Raw genomic sequence first — 25,930 nt, forward strand, 5'->3', positions numbered from 1 at the left:
ATCACCGATTAAGAATTGAGATTATTCTTACCTTTGCACTCGTGAGCATCCTGAGCATTAGCCCTTCCCCAAGGAGCGTCGTTGTAAAAAGGTAAACACTCTCCACAGTCTGGTCCTGCGGTGTTGTGCTCGCAGCGACACACCCTGCTGAGAGTACGGTTGGGACCGGTACTAGCTACGCATTCGGTAGCGTGTCCGTTGCACTTGCAACGGGCACCTACGGATAAGTCACCGATGGCGTAGAAGTACGATCTGAGTACCTGTGGATCGCCGAATACTTCATCTCCGAAGGTGTTGATGCGATCCAGGGTGATCATGATTTCCGTTGCTGTAACCCATTCCTGAAAAAAAGTCAAGAAAAATTAATTCAAAACTTTAATTTGAAGAATGTCTTACACAAAAATTTAGACAGTTTTTTTCATTATAATGTTTCATTACTTATTAAGTTGTTTGGTTCTAGTGATTATCGTACTTTTGGCTCACCCTGTAGGTTGTTTGACTCGCAGCCATTAAGCTAAGTACCGCTGATATAGTTATCGGACAGTATTCTTATTTGGACTATGAAACTATGAACCCTTCCCGGACACAAACGGTACATTGTGAGACAGGAAATTGTAGAGTGAAACAAGCCCTATAACATAGGATACAACATTTTAATGAACAGTGCTTTCCATAAAATCAATAAAATGAAAAATATACGAAATAATATATATCTACTGATTTCTTTCGAAAATCGACAACTATGAAATTATGAACCCTTCCCGGACACAAACGGTACATTGCGAGACAGGAAATTGTAGAGAGAAACAAGCCCTGTAACATAGGATACAACATTTTAATGAACAGTGCTTTCCATAAAATCAATAAAATGAAAAATATACGAAATAATATACATGTACAGATTTCTTTCGAAAATCGACAAATATGAAACTATGAACCCTTCCCGGACACAAACGGTACATTGTGAGACAGGAAATTGTAGAGAGAAACAAGCCCTGTAACATAGGATACAACATTTTAATGAACAGTGCTTTCCATAAAATCAATAAAATGAAAAATATACGAAATAATATACATGTACTGATTTCTTTCGAAAATCGACAACTATGAAACTATGAACCCTCCCCAGACACAAACGGTATATTGTGAGACAGGAAATTGTAGAGAGAAACAAGCCCTGTAACATAGGATACAACATTTTAATGAACAGTGCTGTCCATAAAATCAATAAAATGAAAAATATACGAAATAATATACATGTACTGATTTCTTTGGAAAATCGACAATATGAAACTATGAACCCTTCCCGGACACAAACGGTACATTGTGAGACAGGAAATTGTAGAGAGAAACAAGCCCTGTAACATAGGATACAACATTTGAATGAACAGTGCTTTCCATAAAATCAATAAAATGAAAAAATATACGAAATAATATACATGTACTGATTTCTTTGAAAAATCGACAAATATGAAACTATGAACCCTTCCCGGACACAAACGGTACATTGCGACACAGAAAATTGTAGAGAGAAACAAGCCCTATAACATAGGATACAACATTTTAATGAGCAGTGCTTTCCATAATAAAAAAAATTCCCATATGTTGCATACTTAGTGGACCACACTGTATGTATATTATCTACAGAAAAAATAAAACAAACAGAATAGCCAAACAAAGAGTTTTTTTCTAAAAGATAAGCTATATTAGTTCTTTAGAACTTACATACAAAGCATTTCGTGTAAAACAAATAAAAAAAATTGTACTAAGTAAAAATATTTTTAGTCCACTATGTAAGCGTTCTCGTGCCTGCACCAACTAACCGCCAGCTCTATCATAAATTTCAGCGCTTTCGAAACACCCGAACGCATTTTCCCGCGTTTTTCCAGCAGACAGAGTTTACTTTTCCAATTTTCACCTTCCATTTGCACCGAGAACATCTCACCTGCTCACCTTTATAAAATTTTCCACCATGTCTGACCACCACCGAAAATTCACCCTACCTAGCCGGCCGTCACTCATTCATCTCAGACCTTTCATCACTCAAAATTTCAAGAAAATGGACGAAGAAGACAACCAGTTTGTCGTGGACGACGTTACCAAAATCGTGAAGGATACCATCGAAGCGCAACTCACAGGAGCGATCTACCAGCAGGAAAAAGTCAATCAGTGGAGCGCTACAGTTTCAGAGCAGTGTCTAAGCGCTTTGAGCAAGCTCAAGAAAAACTTCAAGTATGTGGTAACGTGTTCTATCATGCAAAAGACGGGAGCAGGCTTACACACTGCCAGTTCGTGCTATTGGGATAGTGCCACTGATGGTACTTGTACTGTGAGATGGGAGAATAAGACAATGTATTGTGTGGTAACGGTGTTTGGACTGTCTATTTGAAAAATTGCGGGACCTCCGACTGAAAAACGTATTTTTATTTGTATTTTTTAAATTAAATATAGTAGCTTCAATATAATGTAGTGGTCCTTTTTATTTGTAAACTTCCATAATAACCCCAGACACTCAAATTTTAAAGAAAATAAAGATAACCAGTATTTTGTAGATGACGTTACCAAAATTGTAAAAGATACCATCGAAGCGCAGCTCACAGGAGCAATCTACCAGCAGGAAAAAGTCAATCAGTGGAGCGCTACAGTTTCGGAGCAATGTCTAAGCGCTTTGAGCAAGCTCAAGAAGAACTTCAAGTACGTGGTGACGTGTTCTATCATGCAGAAGATGGGGGCAGGCTTGCACACTGCCAGTTCGTGCTATTGGGATAGTGCCACCGATGGCACTTGTACTGTGAGATGGGAGAACAAGACAATGTATTGTGTGGTAACGGTTGTGGACTGTCTATTTGAAAAATTGCAGGACCTCTGACTGAAAAACGTATTTTTATTTGTATTTTTTAAATTAAATATAGTAGCTTCAATATAATGTAGTAGTCCTTTTTATTTGTAAACTTCCATAATAACCCCAGACACTCAAATTTTAAAGAAAATAAAGATAACCAGTATTTCGTAGATGACGTTATATTATCCACCCTGTAGACAGAGCATTAATATTTGCTTTATCTCTCGAAGAACGAAACTTACTTGCAAGTCTGGACTGGCATCAAAATTGTAGGCCGACGGTCTTCCCTCCAACGTTCCAAAAGCGACGTTGCCGCCACGTAGCGGCGAAATGTCGGAATACTCTGACGTACAAAAAGCACGATCCTCATCGATTCTGCCCGAGTACAGTTGGTGCTGATCGGGTAATCCGTATGTGTCTCGACAGGTGGCGCTAGCAGAAACATAGTTCAATTGAATATTGAGATACCAGGGCAACATCAAAAGTTAATAAAAGACCGCAGTGTCAAATTCAACGAGCGTAACCATATTTTCTCTATATATATAATTACACTGTATGACTTTTTAAATTTTTTTGTATTATTTGGAACGTCTCAATTTTTTAAAAAAATATTTGCGGCGTTTGAAAAAAAAAGCATGTTCTATTCGGCGTAAAAATGACTTTTTGTGCATCGGCTGTAATGTCAAACATATAGCCTCGTAAAAGTATAATTTTTACTCCCAATAAAACAATATACTATTTTTTGTCTTCTAATGTAAATTCCTATTACAAACCTGTAATACTGAAAAGGAATCCAAGGTCCATCAGCTGTAGTCTTCTTAGATATGGAAAAACTCTCAGGTCTGGGAGAAAAGAACCATAGCCGAATATACGTGATATCAAACGCCTTACCTATAAACAGTTTTAGCAACAAGTTTAGATTGAAAAGCCCGTAAAAATTTTAGGTCGCGACCGTTATACGCGATCTGGCGCTGCTATAGCGGTCGCTAAGAACAACGGCAAACAAAAACAGAAATAATTTTCTCTTGTCAAAGTCAGAATCTTCAAAAATCATAATATCGTAATAATCTTTCAAAATCTAAACAGCTCTCATTAAAGAAATTCCGAAAAGTGTTTATAGCGTCCACTTTCAAAGTAATTATAGCTATCTTGTGAGTTTAATTCAAGTTTTATTTACTCCAACCGGTAATAATTGTGAAAAAGTGGCATTAAAAACATAAAAAGCTGTGCTGTTAACTGTGAACTGCAAAAACCATCGTGGATCGTGGCATAACGTCGGTTTTCAATGTTTCATAGGTATTTCATACATGCGTCCTTATATAAAATAAAGTTTCTTGCATGCAACACACTGTATTTTATTTATAAAATTAAACGAAAATAATAATAAATTTGAATAAACAATATTTGGCGATGTAATTCCGGAAAAAGCCGAACCGCTCGGAAATTTTCAAAAGTTTTGGGTCGCGACCGTTGCAAGAATAGAGCCAAATAGTGTTTACATTGTCCTTATGGGCACTTTCCAATCTAAACTTGTTTCATTTATCTATGCAAACAATACAACCCATAAACAACGTCAAAATAACAAGATTTTTAACTTAAAATAACTTACCAAACTTCAACGTCAAATTGACTTGAGTGACACCCTCCAAAAGTGTTTCGGACTGCCACCAGGTGGGATTATCGGTGTTGTGGAAGTCGGTAAGGTAGCGAGCGTCGTGCTGACCGGGGTAGCAGATCTCGCAGGATTTTCTGATCCCTGTTACTCCAGTCTGGATACAGTATTCCTGGTCTCCTAACTCTCCGCAGGTGTTGGTGGCTTCTATGGGCATGCTGAAGGCGGCGTTCTCGAATTCTGGAATACATCTCTGGAAAAAGAATATTGGTATGAGCACTTCCAGATGTTCTTGTCGGTAGAAATGGGGGATATATTGGCACTTCTATATTTACAGAACCGACACATGCAAGAGAGTATTTAAGTTTTCAGTCAAAGCGTTATCAAGCAACCAACTCAGCGAAAATTTTTCACTCATCATTTCTCAGCATTATTTCCCACGATTTTCGACCGAGATCTACCGCACGCTACAAAACCAACTATTTTGTGTGTAATTTTTACGTAAAAATAAAATTTATTTTTCATATCATTATAGGTCCGATTCTGCTTTGTTTCGTAGCTACAGGGTGTTAAATTTTTAATATTTTTTCGATTTATTATAATTTTCTTCCAAGTACTTTTAGTGTTTCAATTGAAATTTTGAGAGTAAAACTTACTAAAATGCGACGTATTTTAAAGCTAAAAAAGTATCGACATATTCACCAGGGACGTACATATGGGTTTTCACTGAAATCTTTTTCTAAAAAAAGCATGTATGCTACTGACTTTTTTTCATCTGTTTATTTTGTCGATTTCGGCTTCCTTGATGAGATAAACGCAATTTTATTAATTTGCCTTGATCCAAGTCTAATAGCAACCTTTAAAAAATTGCGAAATTAGTACTCATTGATTTCTCATCAAGAAATATAAAAAAAAATCCTATAAACATGGGCATGGAAATGTATAGTTTTAGAGTTACAGGATGTTAAAACTTTTTAAAATTAGTTTTTTTGTAATCATCTTAAATACCATTATTTTTTTATTTGAAATTGCTGTAGGTTGGAGTAATAATAATAATAACTAAGAGTATTAATATTTAATAATAAATTAGGTAAAATATATAATTTGTTAATTTTATTTTAATTTTATTAATCGTGATTAATAAAATTGCATTTATTTCATCAAGGAGGCCGAATTCGACAAAATATCAAGAGATAACTTTTAAATATTATAAAAAAAAAGTCAGTGGCACATATGTTTTTTTTTAAATATTGCAATTTACTTATTATTATTGCAACCCATATGCACGTCCCAGACGAATTTATCGACATTTTTTTAGCACTTATAGTAACTTTTACCCTCAAAATTACATTTGAATCATTAAAAGTACTTGGAAGAAAATTATAATAAATTGAAAGATTATTAAGATTTTAAGACCCTGTAGCTACGAAACAAAGCAGAATCGGACCTATGTTGATATGAAAAATAAATCTTAAATTTATGTCAGGAATCTCACACAAGAGATGGCACATGTTTTTTGAAACACCCTGTGGCATTGACTTAAATATAATTAAGTAGTGAAAATACAAATTTCAAAACCTTACCTGTTTTCCCGAACTAATAGCAAACAAGATAAAACAAAAATTAAGATTTACACGTAGATTTTATTAGTAGAACCTTGATTTTTTTCTAAAATATGATTTAATGTGTTTGTGATAATGTTTAGACCTCGGTTTAGTTATAGCAAAATAAGTAAATACCTCAGAGTAAGATAGAATTTAGTATAAGTGGGAGGGGGGTTAATCTCTGCGACCTTAGAGATCTATTGTGTCCCCCTTTCTTGAGTTATAACTCATCATACAGTCCCAGAACTTCCTACAGAGACGCGTGTCCTTCACAGTCGAGGAGCTACGACCCAGGCCGGGTAGACGAAACGGTAGCTTGTGTCGCCTGTTGGGTTTAGAGGTAGGAGGTAGGCTCCCGACCCTTGGAGGAGGTGGTAGCTTGTATGCCACTTGCGGAGGATGGTCTCACGCAAGTGTCAGCCACCTCTCCTGTAGTTCTCTTTGGGTTTGGCCCTGGAACCTTCATTGTTACTGTTCCCAGTGTCGCTAGGGGGTTTCCCCACAACTTCACCGGTGATGTTTTTATTACTATTATTACCAGATCTCATAGTGTTCCCATGAGTCGCTAGGGACAGTCGGTCCACTTCTACAGAGCCCCGCATGAAGAAGTAAGGGGTAAAATACAATGGGGTGCCCCCCGGTGCCCCAAGGTTGAGGCTGTCCGTAGCCCCGCCCGGTATCGTTATATGTCTTGGTGCAATTCCCTGGCCACGACACTACAGTCAGGGACAAGACGATGAGTGAGATGCTTCTTTGACCAAGCCAAGTGCTAGGGGGGATTCCACCCAGAACCTGACCAGGAGCTTCCCCACCAACGACAAGGTCTTGCATCTCCTAGGGGAAGTCAGGTAACTACTATTACAGTTTCTCTTTGGAATTTTTTTTTGAATAACTTGTATTTTATTGAATAATATTACTAAATTTTCGGATAATAGTGGGAAAAAAGCATATTCAAATCAAGGAAGAAGTACCAGGTATTAAAATATACAGGGTGAGTCCTAAATAAGTGCAACTTTTTTGGATTTTTTAAAATTTTTAATTAAAAATAAACTTCATTTCTTGACAATATGGCAACATAGGTAGTAGATTAAATTTACAAGAAAGAAAACCACCCAGAAATGATCCAGTGGTTCTCGAAATTTTTGTTTTTTATTTAGGAATATTTTTCTAAAAAAAACATGTACGCCACTGATTTTTTTTCTCTTGTTAGCGAAATAGTGTAAGCAGTTTAATGCCGATTAAAAGTTGTCTCTTGATATTTTGTCGATTTCGGCCTCCTTGATGAGATGAACGCAATTTTATTAATTTGCCTTGGTCCAAATCTAATAGCAACCTTTAAAAAATTTGAATATCATTAACTTGCAAAAGTATTAATAAAGTCTCATTGATTCCTCATCAAAAAATATGAAAAAAGTTCATATAAACATGGGTATGGAATTAGTTTTAGAATTACAGGATGTTAAAACTTTTTAAAATTACTTTTTGTGTAATTATCTTAAATACCATTATTTTTATTTATAATTGCTGTAAGTTAAACTAATAGTAATAATAACTAATATTAATGATAATTAATAATAAATTAGGTAAAATATATAATTTATTAATTTTATTTATATTTTAATTTTATTGTGATTAATAAAATTGCGTTTATCTCATCAAGGAGGCTGAATTCGACAAAATATCAAGAGATAACTTTTAATTGGCATTAAACGACCTACACAATTTTGATATCAAAAGAAAAAAGTCACTGGCGCACATGGCTTTTTTCTGTATTAGATTCTAGTGATAACCCATATGCGCGCCCCTGATGAATTTATCGAGATGAATTTTTTGAGACATCCTGTATAGAGCACATAAGACATCAACTGTCAAAACGATTGGTCTCAATCATTCCACAGTAGTTCCATCAGTACCACAAGATTGACAATAAAGCTCTCACTTCACCTCAACGTAGGCATTATCGACTTCTGGGTAAGCTATAGTAAATAATTTAATAAAAAAAACACTTGTTCATATTCTACATTTTTTTATACACGGTTTTTACTTCTGTATAAATTAATTCTTTAGGTACGGCCCTGTATGGAAAGTACAGTATATTTCTGTACAGAAAGCGGCGTTCTGTTCTTTCCAGAGCGGGATTTATTGGCTTTAAACAATAACATCTGTATTTACAGTAAGTGAGAATTTTTATAAGCGATGAAGTCATCCAGAAGATTTATATTTATCAGCGGCATGTGTGTTGTGTGTAGTTTCCTTATTTCGTTTGTTATCGCACAATATACACCATTGCTTTATTTTTGCTCCATTTTTATTAACAAGATTAAGATTTTAAATAAAACGAAAACGAGTAAATCATTGATTGCAAGGACTCAGATTTATTGAAAATGTCGTTTTCTGACAAAACGGGATTAATGTTTTCAATTACACTCTTTTTGATATAACACTTTTTTTGGTAGCGCACATAAGAATATTTTATATCAAAACATGACCAAAAATATAGACTGGCCAGCAAGAAAACTGGATACCTTGAAATTTTCATGTATTTTTCTTTATTTTTATATGTAAGTTCAATGCCGGGTGCGTCTCAAAAGTAGCTCACCCCCTATAACTCTTTTAATTTTTCAGATAAAAAACGACATTTGTTATGTTAGTATATGACATATGACATGGTGAACTTCTAAAAGAGGAAGAGCAAATCAGAAATCGCTGGAAAGAGCATTACAGCCATATCCTTAACCAAGACAATATCCCCAATATGCAAGCACTAAACACAATACCTCAGTATAACAGCCTCCATGCATTAGACTTCCCAATAACAGAACAGGAAATAAAGGCCTCCATAAAACAACTTAAAAATAACAAATCGGCTGGCTGTGACGCGATTCCAGCGGAAATCTATAAGTGTACAAGCAAAAAACTTATTGGTCATCTTAAGGCTCTCTTCGATGTCATATGGGAAAGTGGAGAGGTACCTCAGGACTTTCGCAACGCGAATATAGTAAATATATTTAAGAACAAATGAAGTGCATCAGATTGCGGAAACTACCGAGGAATTTCACTACTGGTTATCGGAGGTAAAGTTCTCGCAAAAATCATGTCAAACCGCCTTCACCCACATATAGAAAAAATCCTCCCAGAATCGCAAACGGGCTTTGGCACAACCGCGGTACAGTTGATTCCATATTCTCCGTCCGCCAACTCCAGGAAAAAGTAAAGGAACAGCAGAGTAAACTTTATGTTGCATTCATCGACCTAACGAAAGCCTTCGACTCTGTAAACAGAGATGCACTTTGGGCAATTGTGCAAAAGTTCGGAGTGCCCAACAAATTTCTTAATGTGTGTAATGTAAAAGCCTCCATAACAACAAGTCGAGAGTGTCACATCATGGATCGCTGAGCGATCCCTTCCTGACAAATACAGGAGTTAGGCAGGGATGTGTCCTAGCTCCTCTCCTATTCAACATATTCATGGCAGCACTCTCTATTATAGTGGATAGCAAACTGCAGGAAAGAGGAATGGGTGTTAGATACAGGTATGACGACGGTCTGTTCATCATAAAAAGACTCAGGGCAAAAACACGAATAAAATTCAGCACAGAATCAGCAGCGCCTCAAGAGCATTTTGGAAATTAAAAGACAGGGTTTTCTACAATCATGACAGATAACATCACGTATCGGGCTTTTCAGTCACAGAAAAGCTCATGACAGGAAACGCCCTGCGTAACCATCTTTTGATGCGTGTCAAATACTCGTTAGCGTGTAATGGCAGTAGTACTCTGGTAGTAGTAGTATATGACATCAATTAGAATAGATTGACGTATTCAATTGTTTTTATCACTTTCTGCTTCACCAGAAATGACTACAATTTTTGATTTTAGAGGGTGCCATTTAACCCTCGGTATATTTCCACCTGGATTTCTACTTTTGATAGAAAATGACACTCTAAATAGAATGACATATATGTCAACTTTTGGCATTTTCGCATATAGTTTATTTCTGGTTTATTTGAAATTGTAACATGCAGTTCATAACAACAACTTGACTCGAAATACCAAGTGTGTGGTACTGAATTATCACAGGGTGTTTTAAACTTTCGCCGAAATAACAGCATTTTATTTTTCCTTGTGTAATATTATAGACAGATGAGGACTTCAATTTTCAATTTTAAAATGGGCTAAAAGGTAAATAGCTTGCTTATTGTGAGACCCTGTCTTAAGTATAAAACAAAATAGAAAAAAAAGAAAAAAAGGAAATATTGTTATTAATATAGTTCGAGTAAAAAAGGCTGAACCCGCTTATAAAACATAAATTTAAATATAGCATTTCTGTAGAAAATGCTATGCAAGCATTAAGAATGCGCCAGGAAATAGTTCGACAGGGTTAAAGACCTTGTAAAAGAGTCTATTTCTTACCCTAGAAATGTTCAATTTCGTATTTACTTATTCTGAAATATCGTAGTATTGATTAGATCAAACAGTTGTGGAAAGAGGTCTTTTTTGTCAATCTTATGCTACGGAAAACTTATTGATCGAATGATTTAGAATCTAGAATGATTGAAATCAATATATCATACCTAAAGATCATTTATTTTCTTTTATCTATGCCTAAAGATCACCGTAAAAAAACATAATCATTACGTGTCACTAATACTCTTTAAACGTCACGAAAAAAAATGTCGGCAAGATGATTATAAGAGCCTTCATAATCTTTATTCTCATTTTCTCTACCTCTGTATATTTGGGAAACATACAACATTTTTTTTTAACTCACTCTGTATACCATACCAACTAACATTGACAATTTTGGTAGGCTGAATTTTGCTTGAGAATACTTATAATAAGATTTAGTCAAATTTTACAAATTCATAGCTGCACTACAATTTATTAGGAAGAATAAGTTAAGTTTTTGGTAAACAACTACTATTTTTTTGTTTAATTTCACTGGCTAGAACTCTTGCAAAAATAAGCAAAATAAAACACTTGAAGACTAGTTTTAATCATCTGCTGGTGATACTAACATGGACAGAAAAACGCGCGTCCAGTGCAAAAGTAAAGCGTTTTGGTGTATTGTGATAAATTAGTGTTTTATTTTGCTGTTGCAACGCCAAAAATTCTAAAGTCAAATTGTATTATTTTACTAGAAATCTTGTTAGTTTAAGAAAAAATTAAGGTTCAATTTTCAATCCAAACATTATTTTTTTGAGTGTATCATTCAGTTCTGTAGATTTTAAGTTTTAGTTATTTTAAGTGCTTCAAGAGGTCTAAAATTGAAGTAGTATATTATGTAAACGCTTGTAATTTTGAAAGCCTGTTCTGTAAATGAAGCAGTACCACCGCAGTACCTACCTGAGGCCTATTGAAATTGTCGTAACAACGGGTCCCTTTATTTCGACCAATGACCGGAGTATGACCAGGATCGAAAGCCAACTGACCCACACTTTCTTCGATGAGAAGGACCAAAGAAAACCACTTAAAAAACCCCATTTTCTCTTAAACCAAAATTCCTCACAGTTAGGGTAGTGTTAAAATATATTTATTTAAAAAAAAATCGCGCACTAAGAATTTTTGTAACACAAATTTACACTAAAAAAACATTACGCACTGATAGAAAAAATTAGTTTTTCCATGATTTAAAGATGATTGTGTTGGTTTCCCCCTGTTTATTTTTCGGAAAATATGCGAGATAGTACTACTGAAATAACGCACGGCGCGGTTTTAGGCCGCGGTACCACCAACAACTGAAAACGGTCGTGGAGTCGCACGGAGAACATTTCTGTTTAGATTTGTGAGGCTTTTGACGTCGTACAGGGTCGTACTCCGCTCAAAATATTACCACATATCTTGAAAGTAAAATGTTACTCTGTTTTCATTATTTTGTATTCGTTAGTTTCACCTTAAAATTATAATAATATGTAATACGTGGTATTACAAAGCAATGATTGATTTTTAGGTGGCAATGTAGAATGTAGAATGAGTAAGAGGGGTCTATAACCCATCATACCCCTGTTGTAGAAGGGACAGAGTATTTCCCATCCTCCTCTGACAACAGTTCTTCCTCCGAGGGTACACACCCATGGTACAAAGAATACAAGGTATGATCGATAGCGGCTCCAATTTCGTTCAGTTCGCGCATACCACCTGTGACGTCACTAGGAAAATAATGAATAAATAAAAAATAAAGAAAGTTGACAGGAGATCTGCATTTTTGAGGTTATGGTTAAGAATTGTTTATTTTTAAGACGTTCGTTTAATTTAATAATTACTAAAACCAGCAGTTCCAAAAATATATTTAAAAATAATAATTATCTATTAACATGGATTTGGACGATAATAGGTAAAAATACTAAATTTATTTCTATATTCGGTATAAAATTGTTTATTAGGTTTTTATTTTGCGATGTTTATGGTAAATAATTTTCACTTTTATTGCCTCTGAATTCACATGAGGACAGAGATGAGGATATCTATGGAAAAGTAACCACAAGAGGAATTGTTACATCATTTAAAAAATGTTGGGAAGTTTATTGTTTCCCATCGAAAAGTAGAAAATGCCAATGCAGATGAACGTATTGTAATTGTGATAGAAGTAATTCCAAGGGTGAAGTTTATTATAATTAGTGGAAGTAATACCAAGGGTGCAGTTTATTATAATTAGTGACCTGTGCTTCTTTTTATATGTAGATGTTTCTGGTTTTGAGAATAAATCGGTTGAACGACGCCCAAAATTTAAAGGAAGTATTTGCATACCCAGAATATGCCCATCAAGGGTTATATAGCTCAAATTTCCTTTAATGGTAGGCAATTATTCAATGCAAATTAACTTTTTAAGTGACTGAAATATTAAATAGTTTACAATATGGTATATCACTAAAAATATATTACTTTTAGGTACAATTAGGGCCCGATACATTTCAAAAAGTACAATATTATTTTATATTAAATGAGGTATTGTACTAACAATCAATTTATATTAATAACGGAGATTAAAAAATAACAGAATAAATAGTTCTTTTTACTACAAAAATAAACTATAGAATACAACAGTATTTAAAAAAATAAATAAAAATTGATGTTCCGGCCGAGATTCGAACTCCGGTCTCTCGCTTCCTAGCCCGACTCCTTATGCACTGCTCCACAGTAACTTGCTTAGCGATAATTCAATGACGGTATATAAACAAAAAAAAACAGGTTTATAACAATATCTTGACGATTTGAACTGGCGCGCGGAGCGTGCTGACCAATAGCGCCTGTTATCACCTGTGACGTAGCGACCAACCTGCGCAATATCATACCTTGTATTCTTTGTACCAGGGTACACACCCTTCCACGGTTGGAGTTTTGGCCTCTGTGCCGCCCTTCACAGTCGGGGAGCTTGCCTCCGGCTGAGGAACCCGTGAGGTGGAGGATGGAGGATCTGTCTCCATTTTCTCCACCTCTTTAACGTCTTTCCTTAGACCTAATACCGGTGTTGTCCCGTATCTATAATAGAGGATAATTGGAAAATTAACTCCTTGGATTTGAGGTCAATTCCTATTGTGAGGACCTGACCATGACCCTCCTCCCTCGAGTTGATGACTCGCCAACTCGATGTCCTTACATCGAAGTTCTAACCCTGGATAAGGCTCAGCAGGTAGGTGGTGACTTTCCCCTTGCTCCTCAGCAGAAAGACCGTGATGGCTACCCCTTTAGGGATATTTTCTCCGTTCACTGCAACCAGTTCCGGCCCCTGCCAATTTTTAAGCTTAAGTGCGATTTCCACAAACCAATTCGCCGATTCTTGAGATAAACAATCTATGAGGATCATGCCCACCCGAAAGTGTATCCCCGCAAAACGCAGCTGACCAACATTTTGTAAATCGTTGTGTTGCGATCCGATCCGATTCTAGAGACGTTTGCTGGTCGGAGGTCAGAGCAACCTCTGGGAAATTCTTTGGCAGCACCGCCATTTTCGCTTGTCCAGCAATAGCGGCAAAGCTGGTGATACGTCCCTGCTTGCCTCCCGGTGTTGGACGGCTTTCCATCCTGGCTTTTTTCTCTCCCTGCCGGAGAAGAGGTGAGAGGTTCTCGCTCCCTCTCTTGCCCTTTGATGGAGACGAGTCAGGCTGTTTCTTGGTTTCTTTACTATCCCCTTTTCGGAGGAGCGTTTCCTCTGGAGCAAGTCCTTCGTGGAGCAGTCGGAGGTATCTCCGTGCTTCTGCTCCGCTAAGACCTACTATCAGAGAATCGTCTAGCTGGCCTGGTTGACCCAGGCCGGGTAGACGAAACGGTAGCTTGTGTCGTTTATTGGGTCTAGAGGTAAGCTCCCGACCCTGGCTGGAGAAGGTGGTAGCTTGTGTGCCACTTGTGGAGGATGATCCAAGCAAGTGTCAGCCGCCCCTCTTGTAGTTTCCTTTGGATTTGCTCCCTTGGAACTTTCATTTGTAATGTTTCCAGTGTCGCTAGGGGGCTTCCCCACAGCTTCACCGGTGGTGTTTTTAAAGCTAGATCTCATAGTGCTTCCACGAGTCGCTAGGCGATAGTCGGTCCACTTCTACAGAGCCCTGCATGTAGAAGTAAGAGGTAAATTCAATGGGGTGCTCCCTGATGCCCCAAGGTTGAGGCCAGTAATGGCTAGTCCTCTATCTAGCCACCCGGTCCCGCCATCATCGTAGAATTTAGGTTTTTGGTGAGGTTGTCTCCTCTTGGTACAGGCGGTTAAGCCAAGACCCCCCCCACACCCTCTACCCGCGAGACATGACCACAGTCAGTAGAGGGTGCCTGGTATGACGGACAGGGGTAGCCTCGTCCGGCATCGTTATATGTGGCAATACCGTGTGTCATCTTTGTGGCTTTTCATGATCTTAAAAGTTTACAAGTTTAGACACTGTTATTTGTGAAATCCACAAATTTTTTAATAAAAAAATTAATTGTTTTCAATACAAGGTACTTTATTCTTGAATGATTTTAAACATGTCCCAACTGGTAAAGGAGTACGACAGGGAGACGCGATATTCCCAAAGTTGTTTACAGCAATACTAGAAGAAACCTTCCGGACTGGACCAACAAAGGATTAAAAATAGATGGAGAATATCTTAATCATCTAACCTAGTAAGCAAAGCTTTGTCACATTTAGGGAACATTAACCCGCGTCCACACTTGTTGCTCAACATGTTGAGCAACATGTTTACGAAGATTTCATTAAAAAGCAACAAGTTGCATGTTTTCTCAACAAGTTGTATGTTTTCCGTCAGGAGCGGTAAAGATCAAAGAACGTTGACAACATTGTGTTGGCAACATGTTGCGACTACGTCCACACTGGCTTTTTGTATTCGTTTATTTGGGTCTCATCTTTAGTTTTGTTTAGTCGGTTCACCGGTGTACATCAGGGAGGACATGGTGTACATCGTCATGTTTAGTGTGACACCGGTGTACATCATGGACCTCCGGAACTAATTTGGAAATACTCTGCTTCGATACTTTAAACAAATACATCAAACTGTAATATGAGTCTCCTGTAGCTAAAAACTTAAGAGTTACAGCTAATCTCTCTTGAACAGGTATCGCATCTCTAAACCGAGTGTAATTTTTAAATATTCTGTGTCCTACTTTGTTTATTAAAATTTCAAAAGCCCCACTTGACATTCGCGCAAAATTTTTGAAACTCCCATCACATCGTAGTTCGTCGCTCAGCGAAAGAATAACGTCATCAGCTTTCAAATCGTTTAACAAATCAGTGCCACTATATTTTTTCCGTGAACACAGAGTAGGACGCACCTAAAATCTTCTTTTTTTCTTATGTTTTTCTCTGCATGCTAAAATTACGCAAGCTGCAGCCGGGAGAAGAACATCCCTTCCGCCGGACATATTGGAATCGACTAAACATTAAAAATGTTGCATCGGGCTTCAATTTCTAACTTTTTGAATATGGACGTCCTAAAAGTTGGGGGGGGGAACAGGTACGTACCTATCTGCGTTTTGTTGCTCTTTATCAGGCACAAAAAGGGCCTGGTAACGTAACGTCGACCTCACCTAGAACACATTTTCCTTAAAAGAATAAAACGCTCACTGGGAAGATTCGCTGATGGCATAGTAATAATTGCCAATAATCCTGAAGAACTACAAGCACATAATTAATGAACTAAATACAGCCAGTAATAAAGTGGGTTTCAAAATAAATTTAGCAAAAACTAAAGTAATATACAACGAACTAGTAGACAAAAAAGACATTCTAATAAACAACACAACACTGGAAATAGTAGAAGAATATATATATTTGGGACAACTATACACAGCTCGGGATCTCTACTATCAGAAATCAACCGAAGAATTAAGTTAGCATGGAGTACTTATGGAATAAACTCAATCAACCAAGTCGCCACAACAATTTTAATTGGCTCAAACAATAGTCTTCTTAAATTGCAGAAAAAAAGGAAAAAATGCCACTTTATGCGATAATTATGCACTTTGCGCATTATGCTGCATTAAAACGACCCGATTATGCGTTATTATGCGGGGTGTATTCGTCCTCAGGAAGGTTTAGTGATGACTCAGGTATCAACTTTGAACCGTTTTAAAGCCTTTTTTTAAATTATGCAATTATGCAATTATGCAAGTGCATAATCTGCACATATCTAAGAATGTCACTTTATCTAAAGAAGAAAACATTCGACCAATGTGTACTATTATGCAAGCGAAACCTCGACACTTAACATGGACATTATAAGGAAACTGCAGGTCGCACAACGCTCAACGGAACGAAATTATGCTGGGAATAACCAAGAAAGACTAGTAAAAGAATAGAATGGATACGACAAAAGACCCAGGTAATAGATGTCATCCAGAGAATCAAATCCCTCAAGTGGCAAGGGCAGGACACCTGGCAAGAAGGACGGACAACAGATGGACTAGAGAAATTACAGTATAGCACCAACGAGGAATTAAGAAACCTAGAAGAAGACCAAACCTGAGATAGGACCATGATAATAAGAAATTAGCAGGGCACGCATAGCCAACAATAGACAACAATGGGCCCAACTACAAAGAGAGTATCTAAAGATGTGAGGGAGGCTACACCATAATTAGAAATGGTTGAATAAGCTGAAAATGAAGATGTCTCTTAAAAAAATCTTAACATATTTAAATAAATAACAAAATATTAATATTACTCCTCTGTATAAAAATTAACAAACAAAAATTATACAATTCAAAGAACTATGATCTTTTTGAGGATATGATCAAGCTAAATCTAAACATCTCAGTCAGAGATAAATTTATTGGTAAACTTAAAACAAATATTAACTAAAACAATTAGTTAAATAGAAAATAAAACTAATATATTATAATGTTTCAATAACGTTCTGAATTGGCAAAAATAAATAGTATTTGTACGGATGCGATAAATGGATATCTATTTCCTTCGTATTTTCTAACTTCCTCTTGTGATATCTGTGAACAAAATTGATATAATTAGACCAACTAAAACTGTAACACATCTAGTACTACATGTATTTTTCATTAAGTAAAAATTTCAACCAAAATCTCGATTTTTTATCGCTAATTTTATTAAATAAAACCATCAAAATGTTAAAAGGTTATCGAAAAATTGTTCTAATTTTGTAACATGGTCAAATATATTGGAGATCAATGTCCTAGATTTATTTAAATGCTATTATTATTATACAGTGTGACCCACTCAAGACCGGACACCCTCCATAAAATCTGTGTTTATAGTCCGATTTTGATGATTTTTTTTTCAAATATAAAGTTTCAAAAAATGTACTTTAGGGCTCAATGTCATGTTATTTCACAAAAAACAAGGCCTACTTAATAAAGTTTTTGTGGTGAAAAATTTGCAAAATCATATTAGCGATTTTTTTTCAAAAAATTTGAGTACACCCCTACATTCGGCATCCCCCAAAACAGTTCTGTACCAAATTTCATTTAAAAAATATTAATTATTAATAATTCTGCAGTTAAATTAAATAATTCCCTATTTTTGCCAATTTAACGATGAGTTATCAAGTAACCCTTGAAAAAAAAAACAATCCACGACAACGAGTTTTATTACAAACAATGATAAAAAATACTACAAGCAACACAATAACCGAATAATAAGTTAAACATATTCAAATAATTCTAGTTGCTTCTACCAGCCCTCCATTCAGTTCAATACATTTGTCGCATCTTTTCTTAGATTAACAGTTACATTCCTAAGCTGCTGTGGTGTAATATTTGCAGAAGCCTCTGTAATTCTAATAATGTAATTCATCTACAGATTGAGGTCTAGAGTTGTAAACTTGTTGCTTTTAAGAAACCCCAAAGAAAGAAATCAAGGGGTGTTAGGTCCACTTGGATCTCGGTGGCCACTCAATTAGCGGGCTATTTCGACCTATCCACTTATTTTCAAAATTTTCATTTAACCATTCCCTGACAACTGCCGCGTTATGCACAGGTGATCCGTCCAATTGAAATTTTAAATTCAAACGGGTTTGGTTCTATCATCAAGTATGCCATACCACACATTTAATTTCTGAGAATACTGTCTTCTTGTATTGATCACCCATTCAGGGTTTTCGACTGCCCAGAATCGCGAATTTTGAGAGGATACTACTCCGTTTGTACTAAATGTTGCTTCATCACTAAATAAAATTTCTTTTAAGAAATTTCTATTATTTAAATACTCTGTTTGAGCCCATAAGCAGAATTCTAATCGTCTAACATCATCTCCGTTTTCCAAAGTGTGTAAAATCTTTGGTTTAAAGGGTTTAACTTTATTAGTTCGCAAACATCTCCTAATATTTTCCCCTTGGTATATCCAAATCAACACTGGCGCCTCTAATGCTTGCACGAGGGATTATTACGAAAATATTCTAATATTTCCTCATTCCCGCCTATTTATTCGATGTTCCGGCCTTCTCATTTTTTAGTAAGTATTTTGACACACAACCAGTTTCATTAAAAACTCTATTTATTCGTTGAACCGTGCTTCTACTTACTGCAGATCTGTCGGGATGTCTGTTGTTAAATTCCTCTGGCAGCTTCTCCTGCTTGAAGATAGTTATCACCCACTAAACGAATAATCTTAATTTTATCCCTAATATTTAATTGTTCCATAATGCAAATAATATTTCTTTGATACAACACTTTTCTTGCGTGCTATTAAATTAATATTCAATTCTATGCTGCAAGAATTGACAGCTAATAAAACCCATTGTTGTGGATTGTTTTTTTCAAGGGTTACGTGATAACTCATTGTTAAATTGGCAAAAATAAGGAATTATTTAATTTAACTGCAGAATTATTAATAATTAATATTTTAAACGAAATTTGGTACAGAACTGTTTTGGGGGATGCCGAATGTAGGTGTACTCAAATTTTTGAAAAAAAATCGCTAATATGATTTTGCAAATTTTTCACTACAAAAACTTTATTAAGTAGGCCTTGTTTTTTGTGAAATAACATGACATTGAGCCCTAAAGTACATTTTTTGAAACTTTATATTTGAAAAAAAAATCATCAAAATCGGACTATAAACACAGATTTTATGGAGGGTGCCCGGTCTTGAGTGGGTCACACTGTATATAGAAAATTAGAAATATGAACATATGTATGAACTAAATAGTAAAATACAACTGAAAAATAAATTTCCAACAACAATTTGTAGCAGTAAAAACACATAACAATTTAAAAAAGAAAATTATTATCGAAAATCATCACGATAGAGAATTTCAAAAAGTACTGAGACAAAATAAATTCAAATTGAGTTTTTCTTTCAGCTTATTCAACCATTTCCAATAATTGGAACAACAAATAAGAGAATATGTGAGGAACCATACTTATTATGGTGTAGCCTCCCTCACATACTCTCTTTGTAGTTGGGCCCATTGTTGTCTATTGTTGCTTATGCGGGCCCAAGTTATCCCTGCTAATTTCCTAATAGCATGGTCCCATCTCAAGTTTGGTCTTCCTCTAGACCTCTTGATTCCTCGTGGGTACCAAGCTGTAATTTTTGTGGTCCATCTGTTGTTCCTTCTTCTTGCCAGGTGTCCTTTCCATTGCCATTTGAAGGATTTGACTTTGTGGATGATACCTATTACCTGGGTCTTTTGGTTATTCCCAGCATATTTCGTTCCATTGAACGTTGTGCGACCTGCAGTGTCCTTATGATGTTCATTTTAAGTGTGCAGGTTTCGTTTTCTGAGCTTACCTTATGTTCATCATCATCATCATCATCATCATCAACCAGCCACTAAAGTCCACTGCTAGAAGCTCTGGCTCGACGGAACAGAATTAAATTATTCTGGGTGCCGGGCCACAGCGGCATCCAAGGCAACGAAAAAGCCGATGAGCTAGCTAGGCAAGGATCATCGGCATCTTATCTTGGTCCAGAGCCAGTACTGGGAATACCCAAATGTATGGCCCGTAGTGCACTAAAACTATGGATCAGGGAAAAGCAGAATGTCCACTGGAGAAACAGACAGGGGCACAGGCACAGCAAGGCTTTTATCCAAGGACTTAGCTCCAAAACCGCAAAAGAACTGCTAGCAGGAATAAACTGCGGATTACAACAGGCCTCTTGACAGGACATATGGCTGTCAAGTGTTACCTGAACAAGCCCAACCTGTATCAAGGAAGTCTTTGCTGCAGACTCTGTGATAAAGATCCTGAAAGAGCAGAGCACATAATATGTCAGTACGAGGCTCTGGATCGCAAGCGACACTTTTTATTTGGGAAAGCTAGGCTAGAACCGGAGGAACTATGCTCCCATCCTATCAAGGACCTGCATAAGTTAGTGCAGGGCACAGGGATAGGAGAACGGGTGCAGATATAGAAAGGGGACAAACACAATAGGCCTCATAGGTCGCAGTGTTTCCGGCAGAGGACGGACCCTTATTGTGGAAAAAAAAGTCCACTGCTGGAGGTAGGCCTCCCTCGTTTGCTTTCATAACTTTCTATCTTGAGCTATTTGCCATCCAGTTACTGTGGATACTGCAGCCTTAAGTCGTCATGCCATCTGGTTGGAGGATGGCCTTTGCTCCTGAATGCATCATGTCTTGGTCTCCATTCTATTATTTTCTTCTTCCATCGGTCATCGTTTAGCCTTATGGTAATTATTATTTATTCTACAATTTTTTTGGTTTTGTTTAGAGGTAGTAAATCTGGAAGGACATTGTGCCAGGACTTAATTAGCGTGCGGTAAGTCTCGATCAAAAATCAAAAGAAATAAGGGAATAACTTTTCACTGGTAAGTAAATATACAGGGTCCGGCAATAGTGCGTTGGACATCTGTAGCTCCTAGAATAAAAAACTTGGCAATTTTGTTGCAAACTTAAAGTATGTACGAGGATACCCAAGTAGCATTTTCACGACTTGCGACCACATATTTACTAAACACAACGTTGGATTAGTTACAAAAAATAGTTAGCTCCCTACCTTGGGTATTAAAATAAATTTAAACGTTTTTATAACGTTGTGCCGACGTTGGACTAGTACTACAGCAAAGTAGAAGCTTCTGCGACGTCGAATAAACGTTGTCTTGTAACCTTTTTTGCTTAATTGATCTTTAGGTGATTCGGACAACGTAGTTACAGCGTTGAACAATATAGAGTTTTCCGACGTCAGTTTCAGAACCTATTCCAACGTTATGCAAACGTCGTCTGTTTTACTAATTCCAACGTTGTTTAGATTTCCTTATTCTTACGTTGGTAGGACGTCGAGTCACTACCTTTTTTGAACTGTATTGAACCATAACCTTAAATCTTAAATTTTCACTTCATTGTTCTGTTCAGTCAGACAGTTTCAGTGCTGTTTTTGTTTTTAAAAAAAAACTTAATTAAAATGGGACATAAGAAAGGTACATATAAAACTAAATTTAAATATACATCGACATATATTACCGATAGTTTATCCACTCCCTCGTTTATTTAGATTATAGAAGGCGGCACAAGCTAGATTCTAGGATGACTAAATTAGGCAATCTTGCCACTACTATACTACCTGTTAAGGCCGAACTGCGACTTTATTAGTCCAGTATGCGACTACTCGAACTACTCCATCTTAATCTCCCAAAACAACAAAGTGAAAGCCGCCATGTTGTTAAATAAGAAAATGTTTCGTTCCTAAAATAGCAATTCCTGCTTTTTGAATACATTAACTTGAAATATTTGACCCTAAATATTACGCGAAAACTCGTACGGTATAATTTTTTCGACTGCGAATAAATTATTCTCATTTTACGAAAAAAAAAAATTCAAGAAAATTTTTAAAACTTCTTTAATTTTAAGGCCCATTAGTATTTTTCAAAGTAGAAACAATACATTTATCAATAAAGTTGTTTGCGTTTAACTTTTTGCCTTGGGTAACGAGTTACAGAGTCGGTTAAAGTGTTTCAATAATTATGATCTTCAAACATCCTCCACACTTAAATACTTTTGTTTTGTCTTCCTTCACTGCCATCTGACATATGTCTCTACCTAAATCATATAAAATAATATTTTTTACTATAATTATCCCAATTTAGGATAAAACGCGACTTAGACGCCATATTAGTTTTGTATTTCTGTGAATTAGGATTTTAAACAACGTTGCAGTTTGTACTAAATTAGGCTTCTAGCCAACGTCGGTATCCAACGTCGTTTCGACCCAAAAATTATTCTCCAAACTAGTGCAGACTAGGGTTGGCACGAGGTTGTGCCGACGTTGCGCCCCGACGTTTGGTCGCGTGACACAACGTTGTCCCGACGTCCAAATGCTGCTTGGGTATATTTCAGGAAAATATTTTAACTTCTATAGGGTGGCTCAAAAAAGTGTGAGTGGAACGGGATGATTTTTTATTGCATTATTGCATTTTTGGCTTCCTTTCTGATAACTTTACATAATTCTAAGACATGAGTAAATATTTTTCGATAATTTCGGAGATATTAATAAATAAAAATATATATTTTTCAAACTTCCTTAAAAAAATTATTACAAATACAAGAACTGTCCTGAAATCAAAACTATACTAGGTATTTACTTTAGATGGTCTATGCTTACTTTGCTATAAATATCGTAATCTTAAATCAAACAGGGTGTTCGAAATTCTACGCAAGACTTTCTAAAATATAAAATATATTTTCTTTGTTTTTTTTTAAATAGAACACCCTGTATATTTTTTATTAGATGGAGAATTAAAAAACTGAACACTTTTTGTATTTAGAGTATTCCAAATTTTTTAACGGTTTCGAGATACTCGCAGTATTATTTCATATGGCCCTTTCAATGGTAAAATACGAGAGAAAAATCATTGGGTAGCTTTGATAAAAATTTACTGTGAAAAATATGCCACATGAAATATAAAACCGCGAATATCGGCAAAACCGTTAAAATTTTTGAAATACTCGAAATTCTCCATCTATTAAAAAAATAATATACAGGATTTTACCCGTTTAAGAAAACGAAGAAATATTATTTTATATTTTAGAAACTTTGGCGTAGAATTTTTAACATCCTGTATGATTTAAGATTACGATATTTATAGCAAAGTTAAGTCAAAACTATTTAAAGTAAACACCTAATATAGTTTTGATTTCAGGACTGTTCTTGTATTTTTAATATATTTTTCTAAAGGCCGAAAAATATATTTTTTTAATTTATTTATTAAAAGCTCTGAAACTCTCGAAACATATTTACTCATATATTAGAACTAGGTGAAGTGATTTGAAAGGAAACTCAGCCCGATCCACTCAAACTTTTTTGAGCCACCTTGTAGAAGTTAAAATATTTTCCTGAAATACATCCTCGTACATACTTTAGGTTTACACTTAAACAAAATTCTCAAGTTTTTTATTCTAGGAGCTACAGATGCCCGACGCACTCTTGCCGCACCCTGTACAATATTTTTGGAACATCCCTCGTACAAACAAGGAAAACAACAGAAAACAATATAATATACATGCAACCAGACATACACCATGCACTATATCTGGTTGCGTATACAACAACCGCGTGAAAATCATTAATTATCCCCCACGCTCGAACCCTTCGCCACGTTGTCAAAGAAATTATTTCCTTCACCAATTTTATTAAAAATCTTACTAATATCATTAAAAATTCATCTAATTCCATGAATAAACATTAAATAAAATAGATTTTAATTAATGCTTTAGGTATTTCAACCAACGCAAGATCAAATTAACAGAAACACAGCTCAGCAGCGGCAGAAAATCGAATACTTTCTCGTACACCCGGCAACGTGGAGATTGCCCTCTGATTTGTGGACAGCTGTCCGCATTCGTCCGAGATACACCATATCGCGAACGTACGGTCACTGTATACAGGGAAAAACAAACAGAACCAACGCAATGTTAATAATGGTACTCTCCAGTGCGGTGTGCTAGTGTTTCGGGTGGTGCTACGGATTTTTGTGGTGTGCGACGGGATTTTTTCCACAAAAAAATGAGTGACAGTGCAGGGATTGACGTCTCCAAGCTGCCGGAAGATATACGGGATAAGCTGGCCGAATTGGATCTGGAATTATCTGAAGGTGGGTCTCGTTTCAACCATCGAAACGTCCTAAAATCGATAGAACAGTGATTTTTAACTCAGGAGACTCGATTATTATATGCCAGTTAAGTTATTTCGACAAAGAATACCTTCCCAGAGAGTGACAGGGCTGTCAAATGTGTCTTGTTTACATTTAAGGGTGCCTCGATGCGTGAAAATATTAGGGATGAATTCGGGTTTTATTGTTTATAGCGAATTTCGATTATATCCGACTGTATGAACGTTATCTGTGCTTTGTTTACACGCTGATATAACATTTATGGAATTTAGATAAGGGCTACAACAGCTGACATGTCGATGATCTTCATCTATAACCCTTTATACGCTTATTTTTTCTTATTATACATAAAATAGAATAAAAATGCAGATTATTAGCACATGAATGGGAGGTTGTTTGTTTAGTAAACAAACTCTTGTTTATTCTCATTCCTTTTAAAATAAACTTCTGAGATTCAACTCAATGAGCTCAATGAACATTTTCATTTTAGTAGATTTGTTGTATAATGAAACAGTGAGAATGAACGTTGATCTGTTGTCTCGAACGGTATTTAAACAATAATAACCTGCTAAAAACTGCGGTAACATTTCTCTGAATAATATCTGACTCTGACTCATCCATGTCGTTAGTTGGGACCACTTCAGATCAGGTTTTAGACCATAAAAAATCTGTAGTATTTCTAATTCATTACTAACCGAATGACAAATAACGAAGGATAGAAATATTGTTTCAGAGTATTTAATTCTTTTATGATTAATTGGAGATTTAAGATTCTCTTAATTTTGGACTTCTCTTAAAATTTAAAAGAAATCAAGTCTCATATGCTTAAATTAAGAAATCAAAATCTTCAAATGCTTGCTTGATTGAAAATATTATCATGATTCTGAAAAAATCAACTAACTTCAAATTTCGTTTCCTTCCAATGTGGGGCTCATTGTGGCCCACTGCCTGACCAATTGGTTTTAATTTGACTGAAACATTGATAATACGATCCCAACCCTGATCGGTTCAAAGTCTATCTCTTCAATAGTTTTGGTAAATGTTCTTTAAATCCAATTCCTAGATTTTTTCTTCTACCAATTTAAGCTCATGTTCGCACTATCATGGTACCTGATATATACAGTCGTTCTTCTTATAAAACCTTTTTGTATTGGTCTTTGACAAGACAAATCTTAAGGTATTCAGATTATTATATGCCAGTTAAGTTATTTCGACAAAGAATACCTTCCCAGAGAGTGACAGGGCTGTCAAATGTGTCTTGTTTACATTTAAGGGTGCCTCGATGCGTGAAAATATTAGGGATGAATTCGGGTTTTATTGTTTATAGCGAATTTCGATTATATCCGACTGTATG

At 35.9% G+C, this 25,930-nt stretch overlaps 2 protein-coding genes and 1 pseudogene across 3 annotated transcripts in view; 2 read left to right on the forward strand and 1 right to left on the reverse strand.

Moving 5' to 3' along the window:
* The window catches only part of LOC115886601 (laminin subunit gamma-1-like), a 79,367-nt gene that overhangs the window by 45,600 nt on the left and 7,837 nt on the right, over positions 1 to 25,930 (reverse strand). Inside the window, exons 1-5 of one of the 2 annotated variants that reach the window (XM_030905836.1) lie at positions 11,403 to 11,805; positions 4,452 to 4,707; positions 3,616 to 3,733; positions 3,085 to 3,274; positions 32 to 341 (exon numbers count right to left, since the gene is read on the reverse strand). In XM_030905836.1, coding sequence (XP_030761696.1) covers positions 32 to 341; positions 3,085 to 3,274; positions 3,616 to 3,733; positions 4,452 to 4,707; positions 11,403 to 11,540 — 1,012 coding nt within the window. In that variant the 5' untranslated portion in view covers positions 11,541 to 11,805. Of the gene's footprint in view, positions 1 to 31; positions 342 to 3,084; positions 3,275 to 3,615; positions 3,734 to 4,451; positions 4,708 to 11,402; positions 11,806 to 25,930 lie in introns of those variants that run through there. The other variant, XM_030905837.1, reaches the window with a different exon arrangement.
* On the forward strand, positions 1,958 to 2,975 carry LOC115886603 (annotated as a pseudogene).
* LOC115886677 overlaps positions 24,295 to 25,930 on the forward strand; it is a 189,672-nt gene continuing 188,036 nt past the window's right edge. The window contains exon 1 of the mRNA XM_030905931.1: positions 24,295 to 24,558. The gene's annotated coding sequence lies outside the window, so the exon portion shown is untranslated. The remainder of the gene's footprint in view (positions 24,559 to 25,930) is intronic.

The sequence above is a fragment of the Sitophilus oryzae genome, unplaced genomic scaffold (assembly GCF_002938485.1).
Source record: "Sitophilus oryzae breed Bouriz unplaced genomic scaffold, Soryzae_2.0 scaffold_494_pilon_pilon, whole genome shotgun sequence".
Taxonomy (NCBI): domain Eukaryota; kingdom Metazoa; phylum Arthropoda; class Insecta; order Coleoptera; family Curculionidae; genus Sitophilus; species Sitophilus oryzae.